At 47.9% G+C, this 21,267-nt stretch overlaps 1 protein-coding gene across 2 annotated transcripts in view; it reads right to left on the reverse strand.

Moving 5' to 3' along the window:
- Positions 1–21,267, reverse strand: part of BMP1 (bone morphogenetic protein 1) — a 405,539-nt gene that overhangs the window by 298,349 nt on the left and 85,923 nt on the right. For both annotated transcript variants that reach the window (XM_069213962.1, XM_069213963.1), the window contains exon 2: positions 20,056–20,166. In XM_069213962.1, the coding sequence (XP_069070063.1) occupies positions 20,056–20,166 (111 nt within the window). The remainder of the gene's footprint in view (positions 1–20,055; positions 20,167–21,267) is intronic.

Raw genomic sequence — 21,267 nt, forward strand, 5'->3', positions numbered from 1 at the left:
GGCATGAGGAGTATAGCTGCATGTAGTACTCTGCTAATTCCTGCATGCTGTCTCTCCATCAAATCTCATCATGCCATCTTTACAGGCTATCTGACTCACAACAGGAGGACCGCGACATTACACGAACAAGCACGTCCTATCCCCCTCACCATATGCCTGTGTAGTATCAGATTTATGCAAGTGTTTGCACTCAGTTTCCGCCAGGGAAATATATTCTCCTTGGGTCTCCTGTATCTCTGCCACAATACCCAGCTGACAAGCACTCTCGAGGGTACGTTGAAGTTGGGGAAGGGAGAGCTCAAGTGTTTCTAGTTGGCAGCGAAGGTCTTTCCGGATCGAAAACTGCTTGGAGATGCAAATCCCTCTGATGTACACCTTAAAGGCCTCCCAAAGGGTGCCCACTGAATCAACCGAACCCTCACTGTTTGCAAAAATGTCAGGTATGTCTCGCTGGATATCCAAACGAAACACAGGGTCCTGCAGGCAGTGGGGGAAGAGGATATCCACAAAAGCGGTGTATTTGGAGGTAGGAATTGCTAGGGCGAGAATCACCGGGGATACAGGGTTCTCTGCAAGTGCTCAACACACGCAACCAAGCCATGGATGTCAAAGATGCCTAGCTAATAATTTAGTCGAGCCCAGGATTTGTGCACCGTAGAGATACATGTGCCCTCCCAGAGTGCGGGATGACGGACTCTCCACAAATACAGTAAATCATTAGTGTGCATAAGATTATGCAGCTCGATGTGTGCGGTGGCAGGATTGGAGCAGTCTACACCACGATTAAGGATGAGATTAAAGTCTCTGCCCCAGAGGATACTGCCGGGGTTGAGGTTACGCAGTGCTTCCAGGTGGTCCAAACAAAGCCTGGATCGTCTTCATTGGGCCCGTAGGTGTTAATAATAGTGAAGTGCTTCCCATTTAGTACCAGTTGTAGGATAATACATCTCACATGTGGGTCAGAGACCTCCTGTAGCACACAAACCAGAAGGCCCCTCCTCACCAAGAGGACCCACTCCTCTAGCATGCATGAAATCGCTTGCATAGTCCCCATGCACAGCCCAGTTAGTAGTGACTGTCAGTCGTGTCTGTGGCCACAGGTGCATCTCCTGCAGCAAAGTAATAAGTGTGATGTAACATGTTAAGCATGCTAGGACATTCCGTTTTTTTCGTGGCTCATATAAGCCACACACGTTCCATGCAATGAAGTTGACCTCCACTGTCTTATGGTCAGAGCGTATCATGTGACATGCGGAATTGGTGTAGAGAAATGCCCTGGCTCCCCTCTAGGTCCATGCCCACACATGTTCAAGAAAGTAGTAGGTTAGCAGGCAATACAGAAGAACGTAACTGGTCAAAATAACAAATAAAATCCCACCCAGCCCTCCCACCATCCGTGACATAATTTAAATCCTGAATAGAAAAACCAGTACACATTAAACTAAAACACAAGCACAAACAGTAGATAAAGAACAATAACATTATAATTGTGCAATGCACGGGGTGAGAATTTCATTCAACCACCCCACCCATTAGAGCAGACAGTATGAGAACGAAGTGCTCGATGATCTCATCACGAGTCAGTGTCATTTCAAGGACTGAACCGACAGAGACAAAGATGCAAAAAGTCAATCCAGCAGACAGCTACTGGGTAGAAACTTTGGTAGGCTTAGTCTGTACCGATACACTTAAGAACGACATGAACATCAAACAGGAAGGAGCCACAGGGGAAGTTTATAGCCCAGAGGTTCAGCCATGTTAGTCATGCATTGTCAGGGCAAAAGGGCAAAGATGGGTCTTGAGTAGTTCAAGAATCTGGGACTGTAATGTCTGACAGCCAGTTATCACTGTCAGGTGTGGAAGATTAGGTGTTGTCTTGGTGCCTGGGTTATGGCTCCAGAGCAGACTTGATGCTGTGAAGAGCTTCCGCTTGTGGGGTGAAGATGATCGTCTTCCCATTCAACCTACAGTGAAGTCTGGTGGGAATAACGTGGCGTAGCGCTTATTGTGGTCCCATAGGACATCCTTGACATCCCAGTAGGCTCTCCAGGCTTCTTGCACACGAAGCATGTAGGTTTTGAGCCCTGTTAAGTGAGCTCACCCCTCCCTCAAGCCAGCTGGAGATCAGTGTCCTGATCGTGGTAGTAAAGGAGCCTGGCAATGACTGCGCGTGGAGGCGTGCCAGGGCCCGGACCGGGTCCTAAAGAGCAAAGCACACCCCACAAAAAATCATCAAGAAAAGGAGTTTGCGCAAATAAATAACAGGGTAATTTCTCAAAGGATAATTCCATTCAACCTGTGTTAGTGGACTCCAGGATGCTCACGAGGCACAGGTTGTTGCGTCAAAACTGAGCCTCCAAGTCTTTATTCTTGGAGGCTACATTTAAGAGTTCAATCCGCAGCTTCTGGACTTCATTGGCCAAAGAAGTTTGATCCAGCTCTATTAAAGTGAGGCACTGCTTGGCATCAGTAACTCTTGTTTCTTGGTTGCCGAGTCGCGCCTCCAACCAGCCCAGTCAGCCTGTCAGGAGATTCATTTTGGAGTCTATACATTGGAACATGATATTCATCTGGAGCAGCAGTGTTTGTACATCAACTTCAGCAGATAGGATACCTGAAGCTGCCGCCACTGCAGTAGTGCCATCTACTTTGTGAGTAGTGTCTTTGCGGGCCTCAAAAGTCCAGCCTCACCTTCTCTGGCTCAGATTTGCACTTGGCGATGGGGGCCCAGGAGAGGTGCAGTTTCCCTGACAGAAGGCAACTAGCTCACTCTGCGACAAGACAAGAGGGGGGCAAACAGGCAGGAGAGTATGTTCCCGGCTTCCCTGGGTCAGGGTTGCAGCCCACTGAATATAAAGGAGTAGTGATAGCAGGCACTAAATATAGACCGCTTCGAAGAGCAACTGGTGTGGCTTCTCCAAGTGTTGCAAGTGCAGACTAGTGCAAGAGCTCTAGTTGCAGCATCACAAGGCACAGCTGCAGCAGGTCAAAAGGAGCAGGGTCCCAGAAGAGAAATATAGCAATTTGTCCAGACAGAGATACCACGCCCGCCTTCACTCACCAAGCCTCCCCTTCCTCCGACCCACTCCGCCAAGACTTCCCGAAGTCTCAACAATCCACTGCCTCTAGAGTCCACGGGACTAAATAGTATGCACAGTTACAAGGAGGTAATGTCACCCACAGGGTCCCTATAGCGGGCAATTGCAGACGTGGTCCCACCATACAGCACCTATTAAGGGGACCCTGGTGGCAATGCTCCCAGCACCTCAACTAGCTGGATCCATGTGAGCCTCAGGCACCGCTGGCACAATGAACATGAGTGGCCTCTCTTCAAGGAAAGCATGACAGGGGCCCAAATCCCTCAGCCAACACAAAGGCCCCCTTCTTGGTCTCGGAGGCCTCTGAGCTTTTGCTTCCGCAGATCCACAACAGTACCAATCGGGACAAAGACTCCGACACCCTTGTTTAGTTTAAAAGGCCACTTATTAGGACTGGCTTGCTCATTAATAACACATCAGAATAACCATAACTTGAACGTCAACTTTAACTTTAACCTTGTAACTCCCCTTCTTATATCCTCACTTCAATCCACCACTTATCCTTTGCTCACCCAATTTCCACTTCCATTCCCACACATCCCTGTTCCTTAGTATCCCCTGGCTGACTCGGGCCTCCCCCAGTCTGTTATCCTTCACCTGCTTCTTTTTCCCCCTGGAAGGGTGGACAAGCCTGCATCTGACTCTCCACCCTCCCTATCTACTGCCCACACCAAGCAACCTGCCCTAAAACTGGCAAGAGCCCCCCCCCCATAACCCCTCCCACCCTGACCCACTGTTCGCACCAGATCCATCCTTTCAACATCACATCTGCAGGGCGGGCGGGTGTCTGACTCCTGCGCACATGACCCGCTAGCGCCGAAGAGGCCGATCCCCCGCCCCACCCCATTTTATATCCCACCCTAAGACCCTCCCACGCCCACCCCGCAGCCTATCCTTACCTCAGCCGTCTGCATCTGGCCCGAGAGCTCCAGCGGAAAGACTGGACTGCGTCCAGCTTTCCGCGGGGCCCATATTGGCACACTCCATACTCCGCAAGCACCCCAAGGGACCGCCCCAGCCACCCGATGCAGCCAAAGCCCGAATAGGCGCTAAGGCACACAAGTGCTTGGCCCCCGGTAGCATGCTACGGCACGCCACGCAGCTCTCGCCTCAGCTGGTAAACGCACCTTAGGTGCCCACCACTAATGCTGCCTGGCCATGGAAGGGCACAACCAGGTCGTCTCACTGAGCTCTGTACGACGGATCACCACAGAGGGAGTATATCCCCAGGGACACAGTGCTGCTACGTCTCAACAGGCGAGTTGGACCCGCACCACAGTCCCCACCCACATCCACAACAGAGCAGCCTTACCTAAGCAGGCCTCGGTTCAGTGGTGAGGGCCCCACAGTATAGCTGGTGCACCGCCCACCACAGACACGCTACGCTCCAGGTCCGTGAGATTCAATATGGTTTGGAAACTAGATGGTACAAGCAGCACATTTCATATTGGCCTCTAACTTGAGGGTTCAGTCGCATTCATAGATCTGTTTTAGTCATTGCTCTGGACCATGACTCCTTTGGTGGTGTTTACTTTGGTTCACAACAGAAAAGGGCTACTCCAAAGCGCCATCGAAAAAAACTCCTCCACTTTTCCTGATGAGACTACGTGGGCAACTATTGGTTGGACTAAAGATGGCAGTCTTACTTTAAATGTTTGTAACTGCGCTGCTTCTGTAATATCACAAGGTCCATCCATTTGTACACTTGTAGTGCTCATATCAGTTTGACATCAGCTAAACTGTCTATTTTGGACTTTATATTGTCTTTCATAATTGTGATCTTATCCTCAAAATAGTTGTGAAGTTTAGTACCCGTGAGAAATAAAAAGAAAAACAGGTATTAGCAAAGCCAATAGGTCTCACTTATACAAGAACTATTGTCTTGACAATGTGTTTTTGCCATGTTGTACACCCGTGTGTCTGCTGTTCAGCATGGCTAAATGTTAGTGGTGTGGAGTGTAAGAGTTGAGTGGGGGAGTAGTGCTGTAGAGTGGATTTGTTGGAATGGCATGTCAGAGTGGAGTAGGGAGAAGTAGAGTTGTAGAGGGGAGCAGAGTTTAGTGGTTCAGTGGCAGAGCGTGTCAGAGTGCAGTGTCTTAGAGTGGAGGGGTGTAGAGGGGGGTGTGGGGTGGAATAGGGTGGAGTGGGTTGAATGGTTTGAGGTACTCTGGTAGACTGAATTAGATTAGAGTGGGGTGGAGTGGATTCAGGTGGATTGGGCGGAGTAGGGTGTACTGGAGTGGGTGGTCTGAATGTGGGGGGGTGGATTGGAATAGGGTGAGGTGGATTAGATAGGGGTGGAATGGAGTGGGGTAGATTAGACTGGCTTGGGGTGGGTGGACTGAATTGGAGGGACAGGACTGGGGTGTGGTGAACTGGATTGAGGTGGGGTGGATTGGGTGTGATGGACTGGAGTGGTTTGGAGTGGGGTGAATTGGAGTGGGATGAGATGGATTAGATTGGACTAGAGTGGGGTGAATTTGATTGAACTGAATTAAGATTAGATTGGATTGGAGTGTGGTGGGGTGGGGTGGACCGGAGTGGTTTGGATTGGACTGGGTTGGATTAATTGGATTAGAGTGGGGTGAGGTGGATTGGAGTGGGTGGGTGGACTGAACTGGAGTGGGGGTGGGGTGGGTTCACTTGGGTGGACTGGATTGGAGTGTGGTGGATTGGCATGGGATGTGGTGGACTGGAGTGTGGTGGACTGGATTGAGTGGTGTGCATTAGATGGGGTGGGGTGGGGTGAAATGGAGTCTTGTAGATTGCAGTGTATTGGGGTGGATTGGATTGGAATGGGGAGGATTGGGGTGGATTTAATCAGAGTGGAGTGGATTGAAATGGCATGGATTGGAGTGACATGGATTTTATGAGTAGGGTGGAGTCATCTGGATTTGAGTGGAGTGAAGGGGGAATTGGAGTGGGGTGGAGTGGGGTGGGGCGAACTGGATTGGTGTGGGGTGGATTGGATTAGTGTGGGGTAGATTGGAGTGGGGTGGATAGTTTAGAGTGGTGGATATTTGGAGGAGTAGATTGGAGTAGGGTACACTGGACTAGAGTGGGGTGGATTAGACTGGAATAGGGTGGATTACGGTGGTTTGGAGTGGATTAAGGTGGACTGGATCGAACTGGAAAGGATTAAGGTGAATTGGGTTGGACTGGGATGAATTGGAGTGGGGTGGATTGGATTGGGGTGGGTTCATTTGGGGTGGACTGGACTGAAGTTTGGTAGATTGGAGTGGGAATGGGGTGGACTGGAGTGTGCTGAATTGGATTGAGTGTGGTGCATTAGATGGGTGGGGTGGAATGAGTCGAGTAGATTGCAGTGGACTGGATTGTAATGGGGAGAATTGGGGTGGGGTGGAATGAATCAGGTTGGAGTGGATTGAGGTGGCATGGATTGGAGTGACGTGGGTTTTATGAGTAGGGTGGATTGGGGTGGAGTGGACTAGATTTGAGTGGGGTGAACTGGATTAGTTTGGGGTGGATTGGATTAGTGTGGGGTGGATTGGATTAGTGTGGGGTGGATTGGAGAGGGGTTGACATTTTGAGGGGGTAGATTGGAGTGGGGTAAATTGGACGAGAGTGCAGTGGATTAAGTTGAATTGGGTTGGACTGGGATGGATTGGAGTGGGGCGGATTGGGTTGGGGTGGGTTCATTTGGAGTGGACTGGATTGGAGTATGATGGATTGGAGTGGGATGGGGTGGAATGAGTGGGGATGGGGTGGACTGGAATGTGGTGAATTGGATTGAGTGGGGTGCATTAGATTGGTAGGGTGGAATGGTGTCTGGTAGATTGCAGTGTAATGGAGTGGAGTGAATCAGGGTGGAGTGGATTGAAGTGGCATGGATTGGAGTGACATGGATTTTATGAGCAGGGTGGGTTGGGGTGGTGTGGACTGGATTTGAGTGGACTGGATTTGAGTGGGGTGGGGTGGACTGGATTGGGGTGGAGTGGATATTTTAGAGTGACTGGATTTTTGGAGGGGATAAATTGGACTGGGGTAAATTGGACTGGAGTGGGGTGGATTGGACTGGAATAGGGTGGATTAAGGTGGTTTGGTGTGGGGTTGATTTAGGTGAAGTGGATTTAGGTGAATTGGTTTGGAGTGGGGTAGATTGGGTTGCAGAGGGGTAGGGTGGATGAATGGAATGGGGTGGGATGGATTTGAGTGGGTAGATTGTGTTGGGCTGGGGTTAGAGTGGTTTGCTTTGGAGTGGGCTGGATTAGACTGAAGTGGTGTGGATTGGACTGGAGTGAGGTGGATTGGGCTGGTGTTGGGTGAATTTGGCTGGTGTTGAGTGGATTGGATTGGAGTGGGGGGTTGTGGTGGGTGGGTGAATTGGATTGGTGTGAGGTGGACTGGAGTGGGGTAAATTAGATAGGGCTGTATTGGATTGGAATGAGGTGGATTGTGGTGTACTGGAGTGGGGTGAAATGGGATGGAGTGGGGTGGATTGGATTGGGGTTAAATGGATTTGATTTCAGTGAGACGGGTTGGAGTGCCGCATATTGGAGTGGGGCAGATTGTTTTGGACTGGAGTTCCAGATTGGAGAGGGGCATATTATTTTCGATTGCAGTGGGCCAGATTGGAGTGGGGTAGATTGTTTTGGATTGGGGCAGACTGGAGTGGTGAGGATTGTTTTGGATTGTAGTGGGGCACGTTCTTTTGGATTGGAGAGGGGCAGACTGGAGTGGTGAGGATTGTTTTGGATTAAAGTGGGGCTGACTGGAGTGAGGCGGATTGTTCTGGATTGGAGTGGGGCAGACTAGAGCGGGGTAGATTGTTTTGGATCGGATTGGGGCAAATTGCAGTGGTGAAGATTGTTTTGAATTGGAGTAGGGCTGATTGGAGTTAGGTGGATTGTTTTGGATTGGAGTAGGACAGATTGTTTTGGACTGGAGTGAGGAAGATTGTTTTTTAGAATTGGGTGGGAAAGATTGTTTTGGAATGAAATGGCGGAAATTGTTTTGGATTGGAGTGGGGCAGATTGGATTGGAGTGGGGCGGATTAGGGTGTAGTGGGGTGGACTGGATTGGGGTGAGGTGAATTGAAATGGATTGGGGTAAATTGGAGTGGGGCGGATTGTGGTGGGACAGGTTGTTTTGGATTGGAGTGGGGCAGACTGTTTTGGTGAAGATTGTTTTGGACTAGAGTGGGGCAGACTGTTTATGACTGTAGTAGGGCAGACTGTTTGGGACTGGAGTGGGGGCAAATTTGAGTGGGGAAGACTGTTTTGGATTGGAGTGGGGCAGATCATTTGGATTGGGGTGGGGACGTTTTTTTTGGGGGACTGGAGTGGAGCAGATTGTTTGAATAGGAGTGGGACAGACTGGAGTGGGCATATTATTTTGGATTGGAGTGGGGCAGATTTCTTTAGTTTGGAGTTTTGAACTGAGTGGGGCAGATTGTTCTGGATTGAGTGGGGCAGATTGAAGTGGGACAGATTGTTTTGGATTGGAGGGGGGCAGCTATTTTTAGATTGGAATGGGGCAAATCGGACATGGGAATATGGTTTTGGATTGGAGTGGTGCAGATAGGAGTTGGGCAGACTGTTTTGGTTTGGAGTGGACGGGAGTGGGACACATTGTTTTGGACGGGAGAGGGGCAGATTGTTTTGGACGGGAGTGGGGTAGATTGTTTTGGACGGGAGTGGGGCAGATTGTTTTGGACGGGAGTGGGGCAGATTGTTTTGGACGGGAGTGGGGCAGATTGGAGTACGGCAGATTGTTTTAGATTGGAGTGGCACAGATTGTTTTGGACTGGCGTGGGGCAGATTGTTTGGGAAAGGAGTGGGACTGATTGGAATGGGACACATTGTTTTGGATTGGAGTTAGACAGACTGAAGTGGGGCAAACTGTTTTGGATTGGAGTGGGGCAGGTTGCTTTGGATTGGAATGGGGCAGACAGGAGTGAGGCAAATTGTTTTGTATTAGAGTGGGGCAGATTAATAGTGTCAGATTGTTTTGGATTGGGGCAGATTGGAGTGGGCATATTGTTTTGGATTGGAATGGGGCATGTTTGGGTTGGAGTGGGGCAAATTGTTTTGGACTGGCATTGGGCAGACTGGAGTGGGGCAGTTTGCAGTGGTACAGATTGTCTTGGATTATAGCGGTGCAGAGTGGAGTGGTGCAGATTGTTTTGGATTGGAGTGGGGCAGATTGTTCTGGATTGAGCAGGGCAAATTGGAGTGGGGAAGATTGTTCTGGATTGGATTGGGGCAGATTGGGGTGGAGCACATTGTTTTGGATTGAGTGGGGCACATTGGAGTAGGGCACATTGTTCTGGATTGAGTGGGGCAGATTGTTCTGGATTCGAGTGGGGCAGATTGTAGAGGAGTAGATTGTTTTGGATTGGAGTGGGGAATATTGTTTGAGATTGAGTGGGCAGATTGGAGTGGGGCAGAGTGTTCTGGATTGAGTGGGGCAGAGTATCCTGGATTGAGTGCGACAATTTGTTTTGGATTGGAGCAGATTGTTTTGGATTGGAGTGGGGTCGATATTTTTTTTTAGACTAGAGTGCAGCAGACTAGAGTGGGGCAACTTGTTTTGGTTTGTTGTGAGGCAGACTGGACAGGGGAATATATTTTGGATTGGAGTGGGGCAGATTGGAGTGGAGTAGACTGTAGTGGAGCAGATTTGATTTGGAGTTGGGCAGACTGTTTTGGTTTGGAGTGGGGCAGATTGTTTTGGATTGGAGCACATTGTTTTTGACTGGAGCAAGGCAGATTGGAGTGGGGCAGATTGTTTTGGATGGGAGTGAGACAGACTGTTCTGGTTTGCAGTGGAGCAAATTGTTTTGGATTCGAGTGGGGCAGATTGGAGTGGGGCACAATATTTTGGATTGGAGTAAAACAGATTGGAGGGAGGCAGATTGGAGTAGGGCAGAGTTTTTGGATTGGAGTGGGGCAGATTGATTTGGATTGAAGTGGGGCAGATTGTTTTGGATTAGAGTGGGGCAGATTGATTTGGAATGGAGCAGATTTTTTTGGGATTGGAGTGGGGCTGTGTGGAGCAGGGCAGATTTTTTTAGATTGGAGTGGGGCAGATGGTTTTGGACTGGAGTGGGGCACATTATTTTGAATTGGAGTCAGACAGATTGGAGTGGGGCAAATGGGAGTGGGACAGATTGTTTTGGATTGGAGTGGGGCAGACTGTTTTGGACTGGAGTGGGGCACATTGTTTTGGACTGGAGTGTGTCACATTGTTTTCGATTGGGGTGGGGCACATTGTTTGGGAATGGAGTGGGGTAGATGGATTGGGATTGGCGTGAGACAAACTAGAGTGGGGCAGATTGCTTGGGATTGAAGCGGGCAGATTGTTTTGGGTTGGAGCAGATTGTTTTCGCTTAGAGTGGGGCAGATATCTTGGTTTGAGGCGGGACGGATTGGAGTGGGGCAGGTTGTTTTGGATTGGAGCATATTGTTTTGGATTTGAGTGGTACAGATTGGAGTGGGATACATTGTTTTGCATTGGATGAGGACAGATTGGAGTGGGGCAGACGGTTTTGGATTGGAGTCAGGCAGATTGTTTGGGATTGAAGTGGGGCAGATTGGAGTGTGGTGGGTACGAAGGATGGGAGTGGGGTGGATTGGAGTAGGGTGAGTGGTTTGGTTTGGAGTGGGTGGATTGGATTGGTCTAGGGCCAAGTGGACTGAGTAGGATGCATTGGATTTAGTGGGATGGATTGGTGTGGGGCGATGTGGGGTGGATTGGCGTGGGCAGATTGGAATGGAGTGGGGTGGATTGGAGTGCCCTGCATGATTATGTATTAAAACATAATTTCAGAAATTACACAGGAGAAAGAAAAATGTAGCTTTGCAATATTTAGAATAAGATAAATGTCATCTTTTGAGAACAGCACCCACAAGCAAAAACAAAACAAAACATGAGATAATAAATTTTAAAAAAAGTGTTATCTACACAAAATAAAACTTTGCAATTTTGTTTGTCCTGCTGGGCACTCTTTTTCCAGTCACACGCCTTCTGTTTGCAGGGTACTAGAAGTTAAAAAGAAGTACCTCAGTCAAGCAAGGAGCAGTGAATGGGCGCTGATTAAGTTGAATCAATCAGTGCTTGGTCCCTGCTTCACATGCAAGAACGGAAATGATGCTTGGCCTGCAGTGACAGATTACCCCCAGGTCCCTGCATTCCTCGTCCCATTCATTACTTGTGGAGATAACCATCTCCATGACAGAAAAATAAAAAAGAACTTAATGAATGATATTCCCTCCCCACACCCTCTTTCCCTGGGAGTACATAACCTGTACTTAGCCAGCATTCCTCTCAGTACTGTCTTGTTCTTCCTCCTGCCGGGCGTCGAGGAAGTGTTCCTGCCTGCACCTCCACTGTATGCTGTACTCACGGAAAGGTGCAGGGGATTTACAGTACTGGGGCCGCAGGTTGGGCCTTTCTTCCCAGTCCGGTGAAGCGTCCTGGGGCTTCCGGATGTTTTTGGTCCACCCCCTGGCCTAACTTGGAGGTCCAGGGTGGCGCGGCTGTTGCCTGGAGTGCCTGACTTCCAAGTGGGGACGGAATCGGCTTGGGGGCATGCGCAGTGAGTGCAGCTGAGCTGCCGGCCCTTTTTCCTACTTTATTCCCACTTTGAGGGCATTATCAACTTGGGGTCCTGGTGGGTACGTACAGTGTAGCAGACTTGCACTTTGTGTAGTTTCTTGGTTTTGTTATTTGGGGATTTACTTTGTTTGGTATGCTTTTCATGATGGGCAAGCACACTCATAAGCGCAAGCATGTGGAGCCTGAATCTTCAGGCCATTTCTCCCTCCTCTGCTTCCTCCTCTCCCCCTCACCCCAAACGCCAGAGACAGTCTGAGGATGCCCGCATTAAGCGTCTTATCAGAGAGATGCTTTTGGAATAGGGGGATTTTGGCAAGCCAAAAGGAGCAGTTCTTGTGTAGGAGTCCAAGTCTTCCTATTCAGGGGAGGAGGAGGTGTCCTCTGATGACATGAAGGGCAAGTACATTTCGAAGGACATGTTGTCTCCCCTTATTCGATATGTAAAGGACAATATGGGGTTCTCTGAGGATGAGGTGCCTGAGACTCCTTCTGGTTCCCTACTGGACCAGTTTCAATGTTCTGCTCCAGTGGATTTGCCTCTCCACCCTTGTATTCGGGAGGTGCTTAAGCGGGAATGGAAGGATCCCGATACGATCTTTATGCCCTGATTTATGGCCAAATTATATCCCCTGTAAAAAAAGCTCCAGGATGTGCAGGACTCCATTCCTGTGGACTCCTTTGTGTCTAGTTTGGTGGGGCACACTTCTCTTGCTGAGGATATGGCCATTAGAGATGCTGTGGATAAAAAGGTTGATGCCGCCTTAAAGGAGGTGTTCTCAGGGGCCCATCTGGCTCTGCGAGCTGGGATTTATGGTACTTATGTGGCGTCACTGATTTCAGATCTGAAGTGTTTTTATCGTGCTCTAGATGAATTTGCAGACTGCTCTGGTGTGTAGGAGCACATTGAACATCAGGTGGAATTCCTGTCTAATGTGCCTTTTGATGTTGTGAAGGACTCAGCACTCTCATGAGGGGCCTGTATGGTGCCCCGGCAGAATCTGGTTCTGCATGATTGGAAGACTGATGCTGCACAGAGGTCCTCCGTTCTCAGGATGCCCTTTCAGGGGTCTGTTTTGTTTGCTGCTGAGTTGGAAGCAAAGCTTCATAAACTTTTTAAAGAAAAGAAGCATTCCTCTTCTCTTAAGCCTTTGCCTGGTGATCGCCGGCTTTCCAAACCCAAGTCCCCACTGCATCAGCCTGCTAGGTGACAGTTTACGCGTCCCCATGCATCATATTCTGTGGTTTGGGGTTGTGACAGGAAGCCTAAGCCCCCCCTAACCCCCCCCTCTCAGAAGCCTCACTGCTGACTATATGATGGAGCCAATTATCGGTGTGGGAGGTTGTCTGCAGCATTTTTTGGGAGGCCCGGAGGGAGTCTACTTCAGACACCTGGGTTGTGGACATTATTAGGTTCAGTTACAGGTCGAGTTTGGGGGTGTTCCCTTCTTCTAGGGTGCGGCCGATCCTGTGACCTGCCAATCCTGTGAAACACACTGCTTTGTACCAGGGGTTCAATCTCTTCTGGAGAAAGGGGCTGTTCTAGAGTTGCCTCTCCTGGATCAGGGGAATGGGTTTTACTCCATCATTTTCCTAGTAGCAAAATTTACCTGGGGCTTCCGGTTGGTTCTGGATCTGAAGGCTTTCAACAAGTTTGTAACTCATGTTCCCTTCAAGTTGGAGACATTGCAACGGATCAACCCCTTACTGGTCAAGGGGCATCTGATGTGCACTCTGGGCGTGCAGGACACCTATCATGTCCTGATTCACCCTATCTTCCAACCGTTTGAGATTTTGTCTTAATGGTTCCCACTTTCAGTTCCAGTTGCTTCTGTTCGTCCTCTGGCCAGCTCAGAGGGTGTTTATGAAGGTGGTGGCACCTTTTGTGGCCTGCCTGCATCTTCAGGGGATCCATTTTCACCCCTATCTGGACAACAGGCTGATTCACGCTCGCTTCGGGGACCTTGTTCTCAGGGATGTACAGTCAGTTTGTTCAGCTCTCCAGGCCCATGGGTTCCTGGTCAACAGGGGAAGTGTCAGCTGATTCCTTCTCAAGGTCTGACTTTTATCGGTCTGGTTCTGCACGGATCTTAACAGGGTGTTTCTGCCTCCTCCCAGGTTGGGGGCACTGCAGTCTATCTCAGGTGGTCCTGGGTCAGTCTGCGGTGCCGGTCCGCACTTGGCTTCGCCTTTTGAGGTACACGGCAGCAGCAGTTTTCAAAGTGCAGTGCGACCGTTTTCAGCTCCGGCCTTCTCTGGCTTTATTCTTCTGTTCCTGTGGGATCCTTGCTCCAGGATCTTAGACATGCTGGTTCCAGTATCTCCAGCTGTGGTTCCAGCCCTCAAGTCCGTGGTCTCTGGAGGAGAATCACTCTTAGTGGGTTCCTCTGCGGCCAGACCCTCCTTTGGTATTGACAACGGATCCCAGCTCTTTTGGATTGGGAGGCACTTTGAGGGCTTGGTCAGGCTCAGTTGTCTGTTCAGGAAAGCACCGTTCTTCCAATTGGCAGGAGCTGATGGCAGTGTTCAGGGGTGTTATGGGGGTTCCAGCAGTCTTTGGTGAGTCATCACTTAGTGGTGCAGTCTGACAATCAGGTTACAGTTGCTTATCTGAACAACCAGGGGGGGTATCAGATCTCGATCTCTGAATGTGGTGGCTGGTTCCTTGTTTCAGTGGGTGAAGTGTCATCTGCAGTCCCTACGGGCTACTTATGTTTAAGGGATAGACAACAGAGTAGCAGATGTTCACAGTTGCTTCTTCCATCTGTCTTAGGAGCTCTCTCTCTCTCTCTCGGGGGATGTTTCTCCAAGGGTGTAAGAGGTTTGGTGTACTTTACCTGGATTTCTTTGCTTCCCGACTCCATGCTCAGTTTCCTCGGTTTTGTACCCGTTTTTGGCAGGAGGAGACCTTGGGGGTGGGTGCTTTGACAGTGCAGTGGCCAAATCATCTGTAGTATGCCTTCCCGCAGGTGGCGCTGATTCCAAGGTTTTTGGCGAGGTTGTTGAGGGAATCCTGAGTAGTGATTCTGATGTTTCCCTTCTGGCCTCGGAGGTTTTGGTTTCCCTTGCTCTTCAGAGGCTGGCTGTTCAGGGGCACTGGTTGATCCCTTGCCTCCCATCCCTCTTCGGTCAGTGCCCTCTCTGGCTCTCCGGCACCCACGACTGTCGGTTTGGAAGTTGAGAGGAGGGGGTTGCAGAGCAAAGGTCACCCCCTATTTAGCTTTGGCCATTCAACATTCTATAAAGCCAGCTACTTTGAAATCTTAGGAGTGGCACTGCAGGAATTCTCTGAAATGGTGCTCTCCTCTGAGGATTTGTCTCCTTTGGATTGTTGCCTGGCAGATGTCCTGTAGTTTTTGAGGGTGGGTCATGAGAAACCTCTTTCGGTCTCAACTCTCAGGGCCCAGTGGGCTGCCATTAAGGTTTTCCATTCCTCTTGGGGAAATGTGGTGGATGTGGATGATCTTGCCTCTCGTCTGCTGTGTAGCTTTTCCCTCTCTCGACCTGTGGTCAGAACTCTTTTTCCTTTCTGAGATTTGCCATTGGTCTTTAAGACTTTGGTGTCTTCCCCTTTTGGGCCAATGGGGTTAGTGGATATTACGTTTGTCACTTTCATGTTGTTTTTTATGGTCCTTATTACTTCTGCCAGGAGGATTGGAGAGTTGTGTGCCCTTATGGCCCATGAGCCTTTTAGTCCTTTTCTGCTGGTGGGGTGGTGTTGCAGCTGGATTTCTCTTTTGTCCCAAAGGTGGCTTCCCAGTTTCATCGTTCCCAAGAGCTGGTTTTGCCAGTATTCACTCATATGGGGGCAGGGGTAGGGTTTGGGGGAATGGGTAATGGTGATCTGTATTGGTCTTTACTGGCTGCTTCCTGTGCCTTGCGGATTAATTTAGAGATTACTAAGCAGTTGAGGAAGTCAGAGTCCCTGTTTGTGTCTTTTGGGGCATCTTCTAAGGGTGAGAAGGCTTCTTCATTATCAGCCAGTGGTTGAAACAGTTGGGGGGGTGCTTCCTGGGCTAAGTTGCAGGGGTGTCCATTGCTCAAATTTGCTATGCTGCTACATGGTCTTCTTCCAATACTTTTGTCCAACATTATCGTCTCCAGAATGTTTGGGGGGGGGGGGGGAGGGGGGGTGATACTAACTTTGGTTTGGAGGTTCTTCATGCAGTTTGCTCTTGACCCATTTGTGTGTTGTTGTTTCTTCCTCTGTGCTTTTGAATAAAGCTCACTCTGGGGATACTGGCTTTCGCTGGATTGGTGTCCTTTTCTTGTTATTCCTGTGCATATTGGAGAAGGTCAGTGTTGCTGGCTTTGGTATTCTCCACAAGTAATGAATGGGACAAGGACTGGAGGGACCTGGGGTAGTGTCCTATTTCTTACCAGTAATTTTCATTAATCCTGGTCCTATAGTCCTCATCCCATTTGTTACGCTCCTCTCTCCCTCCCACAGGTCCGGCCTTCCTTTTTTGAGCTTGGCTAATTCAGAAGGAAAGCTAGGTAAGTACAGGTTATGAGGAATTTCCACTGGGACCAGAGAAGCAGCTGCAGCATTGTCTACAGGGTTACGAATAAGGAATTACCACTAGGACCAGAGAAGCAGCTAGCAACACCGTCTTGAGAACTTAGAATAAGGAATTACCAGCGGGACCAGAGAAGCAGCTAGCATCACTTCCTACAGGACTAAGATTGGGGAATTACCGCTGGGATCAGAGAATCGGTCGCAAAGCAATAATGCAAGCACTGTCTCTGGGACACCTAAATAAAATACAAAGAACAGGCTTTAACATGAAACCGGGTTTAAATGGAGAGTGTGCAAGTAATTATTTCTTCAATTAAAAATATTTCCAAAATGCACTAAAACACTGATTATTACCCCCACATATGGACGCCTACCAACATAAATTTGGAAATCACAACTTTGTAAAGGGCATACGATTTATTTTTTTTAATATCAGCAGCCGAAAACACTGCCCCACAATAAAAGCGACTGGCTGCATATTGCAAGTAAAGCTTTCCAAATAGCTTAGTACGTTGATAAAATATCTTACTGCTGCTTCACATTACGACTCGAGCATTGAAGCTTACAAACAACAGTCAGTAGCAAAGCAAACAACACTCTTTGGCAGTATGACAAACATAAAATAATAACAGTAAAGTCAATCATGTGGAAGTTAAATTTATTACAGGGATTGCTGTTAACTTGAAGTAAAAAATAATACGATTTAAAGGCATACTTAATAAAAAAAAAACGTGCAAATGTAAATAATAGTAAACAACCCAATACTATGGAAAACAAGGGAACATGAGGTGCTGACCACGGCAGACAAAAAACCACCGCATGTGCACACAACATTATAGCACTCTCACCCAAAAATCACTTTCACACCAAAAAATTAAAACGGACACAGTAAACCTGTCCATCCTTACATTTTAAAAAAATGCCTCAAAATACACAAATCATAAACAGTGGAATAAAATCTCTGCATTCCTGCCTTGTTAACGTTTATCGGCAGGAAAGTAACATGAGAAGCCATAGTCTATAGCACAAAAAGTCAGTGGAAGTTACTTACAAATGGCCGTGTGTGAGAAAATAACTACACTGCAAACCAAACACAAAGTTACATAAACAAGGAAAGGAAACCATGCTGTCAGAAAATATAAGACCCAAGAACAACCATGAATGTAACCAGGAGGCAAAAAAAGAATTGCCAGTATCAAGGGAGTCGGCGAGATCAAGGGGAAAACAACAAGCAGCACCAGAACATATCCGTAGAAGAGCGTGTATCCACCCTCCACCATCCACGAGTCACTTTGTCCTTTTTAGCAAAATATGCGTTTCTGTAGCATTCAGAAATATTTCTTTATTTGCGGTCTTAGAGCGAAACAAATACGTCTTTCAATTCAGAAAAATATTAACCCTTCGGCATAAATATAAACAGACAGGCTCTCAAAGTCCTCTGTAAATAGATCAAAGAGGCCAAAGGGGAAGCAAGCTTTTCAACTGTGCAAGGGTAAAGGAGCAAGCAGCACCAGCAAACAGCAGAAGCGTGACAACCGCTTTACATGAAGACATGATTACAAATTTAAAAAATAGTTCCAAAGCTAACTAAAATAAGATGTAGTGGAAGGCAACAAACCCTAGGGCGAGACTCCAAGGGAGTAAGCAACTTACAAAAAGGAGGGTACTGTAAGACAAATTAGCCACTGGCAAGCAAAGATTTCGACAAGACAGCAGATAGACTAATCAAAAGCTATGGGGATGAGTCAAAGCCCACGAACTAAATACAACAGATCCCAGAGCCCCAATGGAGAAACCTCCCTTGCCTCATATACTTGAGAAGGTTTGGAAAACACAGTAGATATTGAGCGTTATGACAGGCATATCCTCTGCATTTCAGATAGAACTGTACCATGCCTCGAGTGTGTGACTGCACATGATACTGGTATCCTGACATTTTGTTTGGCCTAGCAGCACACTAATCCAGTGAATGCACAGTGGGCTATGGCTGTCCCTGATAATGCAAGGTTTAAAACCTGTTCTGTGGCCCGGAGGTGCGCACGTAGCATGCCTGTGTACTCATAGTTGGTGTAGGATTACTGTTGAAGCCCTGGGTAAGTCCCAGAAAGCAGTGATGACAGCATATTGAGTTTTTAGGACTCATTACGGTGACCGGACCTTTGTTTCTGTGTCAAGGAGAGCGTGGTTTACAGACCCATCTCGTGTAAAGTTCAGCCGTTATGTGAATCTTGTGATGATGTTTAGTATGCATGTATGTGCAGTGAGTGTGAGGCACATGTATAGTAGTAGCACTGTATGTCTGGATAGAGTGAGCACTAGGAACAGTGCAATCAGTTTAAGTTGGCCCCTGGTTTAGCACGGCACAAAATAAATGGAGGATACAACTTCCCCAATACTGACTGCATTCCCTGTGGCTCGAGTGTGAAGATCCAGGATGACTGCATTTCTGTGACTGGAGGTTCAAGATCAATACACTGAAGTGAAGGAGGACAGAGACAAGGCTAAGCTTTGAAATTCAGTGAGGTTCCTGTTAGCAAAGAGGTGCCGATTAGTCATTTCACAGCACTGCTGTTTGGTCGATGGTAAGAGTGATGGGTGGGACTGCAACTGGTCCAGAGGAGGCATCAGTCATTCAAGTACCCCATCTGGTCCAACAAGAGTGCAACTGCCAAAAACAAGTGCAGCGGTGTGAGCTGCCGAGCCTATCTCTCCCAGCTATCAAGTTCAGAGAGAAGCCACGACCCCTGTAGTCCAAGAGCCGCCACCGTCGGAGGCTCGGTACAGCTGCATCGATCATCCCACACCACCAGAGCTGCGGTTATATAAAGCAAGTAATTGCGAACCTAAACTATGCACTGAAAGCAAAACGGGTGAAACAGACCAAGATCTGCTATACAAACTTGAGACCATTACCAGGTGACCTTAGAGTGGTGAAAGTGAACTGAACTGTTGTGCACATCTATGCTTTTGGAGTATTGCAAATGGACCTTACCCGAGCCTAACCAGTGCCTTGTCTCGAGTGTACTTGGCCCAGTCTGCTGGGCCATTGGAGGACGGACCTGAGTGGCATATGACTTCACCCACTACGTTTGGGACCCAGTCGCCCACGTCTGCCCTACTGCCCAGAACAGTGTCTTCCAGTAGAGTAGCCCCAAGTGCCTGGGATAACTGTCGACTCATCCACTAGTTCCAAGCAACAACAGGTATTTCAGCTGACAATACTCTGCATACTACCATTTACACCTTTCTCTTCTCAGTTTAACTCTAGAGGTCATTCCACTCTCCCCACTGCAGTGCCAACAAACCAAGGATCCTCTTATTCCTTTTTTGTACGCTACACCTGCCCCAAACACTTATCAGTGTCATGCCGAACAGTTACAATTTAAACACAACTTTAGGCTTTTTCACCATGGTGTTCATATTGTTAAAATTAACATTCAGCTCTTTGAAGTAGGTCATAGAGGACACAGGTTATAAACAACAAAAACTTATCAGGTAGCATCATTCAACCGTAGTAAGATATACAGATCCATGGTTCCGTTTTTCTGTTACAGTAGCTGCCTGAACTCTGGGCACAGGTTACACAGTCCTTCTCTTCCTTATGTTTTGCAGCTGTTCAGGGGCACAAGATGACAGTATTGCAAGCAGTTTGTACCAGGTTAATTAAAAAGTTCCTTTTTAAATGGCATCAAGATCTGAAAACGTCCTGCATTTCATAACTGCTTGCAATAAAATTTGCTTTCTAACGAAGCAGCAGAGTGTCTTTTCTTGCTGCCCACCCGATCGTGTTTGGTGCCAATGAGAAAGCAATTTACAATTTTCCCAGCACTGAGGTGGTAGAAGGCAAAGAAGAGACTTTACCTGAGGAATTGCTGGTAATCTGGGTGGTTTCTTGCTTCAAGTCTATGATGTGATTGACCTTCAACATCTTGAGATCTTCCTCGTCTAATGCTATGTCTCCCCAAAAGGCAGCTGCAAAAATAAGTAAATCGTCAATGTCAAGTTGGCTCCAAAGTGTTTTCAGCCCAACACAAAAACAGAGCAATCAATTCAACACAGTGAAGCATGAATTCCTCTGAAGATGGCTTCTCTTCTATCAAGCTGTCTAGAACCCAGTCACCATACTTAAAATACAAAGTCCGGTTGGACAATAGAGTGGATATGAGGCACTCTGTAATGGACCAACTTCTAGTTACTCATGTTCTGGGTGGGAATTGGAGTCAAAGTGTGTGTATCTGTATTCGTAGGGGTGGGGGGGGGGGGGTACAAGTACAGTTACCTCTCATAGTCCCTACCTCCATTTCTCATCACACTGCAAAGACTATTTTTAGGGGGAGCAGACTTCCAATAGTATGTAGGCAATGATGTATTAATTAGATTGTGTTTTAAAAATGAATAACTCAATATTAACTGCACTTTTTGAACTGTTTAATCTAGTTGCCATATTTTATGGAATTATGAGAAAATATCTCATGGAGGGTGTGGGCAATGAAATGTTTTCAGGTTGAAGGATGTGGTTGGGGGTTGAGGGGGGCTTCCAAAGTTTTAAGACCACATAGCTAAGGTCTGATTTCAGAGGTTCAGATTGTCACGGTCTTATTTAAGGGGTTTAGAGGGTCACATTTTGCATGTGCAACTGCCAGCTAAGTACTCCAGAGGACATCATGAAGATATTGGTGCTGGATAAATGATAGCAAAAGAAAACTACTGTTGCTACTGGCCGCCATACATCCGTCTGTGCCTTTTATTCATGTACTTAGTCACTCTACTAATTTATTTCCTATGCCTACGAACTACAGCAACCAATTACATCAATCCTTGTCCTCAGGCAGAGATCTTCTATACCTACTTGAACTGCTGTTGTTCAGAAGAGCAGCAAGAGCCATTCTCATTAGGGCTGCTAGAAAAAGAAATGGTTGGACACACTCAAAGAAACCTAAAAGTGTTGCACAAAGTATTAGATTCTTAAAGAAGGCTGCATGTGAATAAGGGTGCCATACTGAAAGAGTCCAAGGACTTTAACTGTGTAGTGAGATTTGGGTTCCCATACAGGAACTGTGTCAGGAGAGGTGC

Source organism: Pleurodeles waltl, chromosome 11 (genome assembly GCF_031143425.1).
Source record: "Pleurodeles waltl isolate 20211129_DDA chromosome 11, aPleWal1.hap1.20221129, whole genome shotgun sequence".
In the NCBI taxonomy this organism is placed as follows: domain Eukaryota; kingdom Metazoa; phylum Chordata; class Amphibia; order Caudata; family Salamandridae; genus Pleurodeles; species Pleurodeles waltl.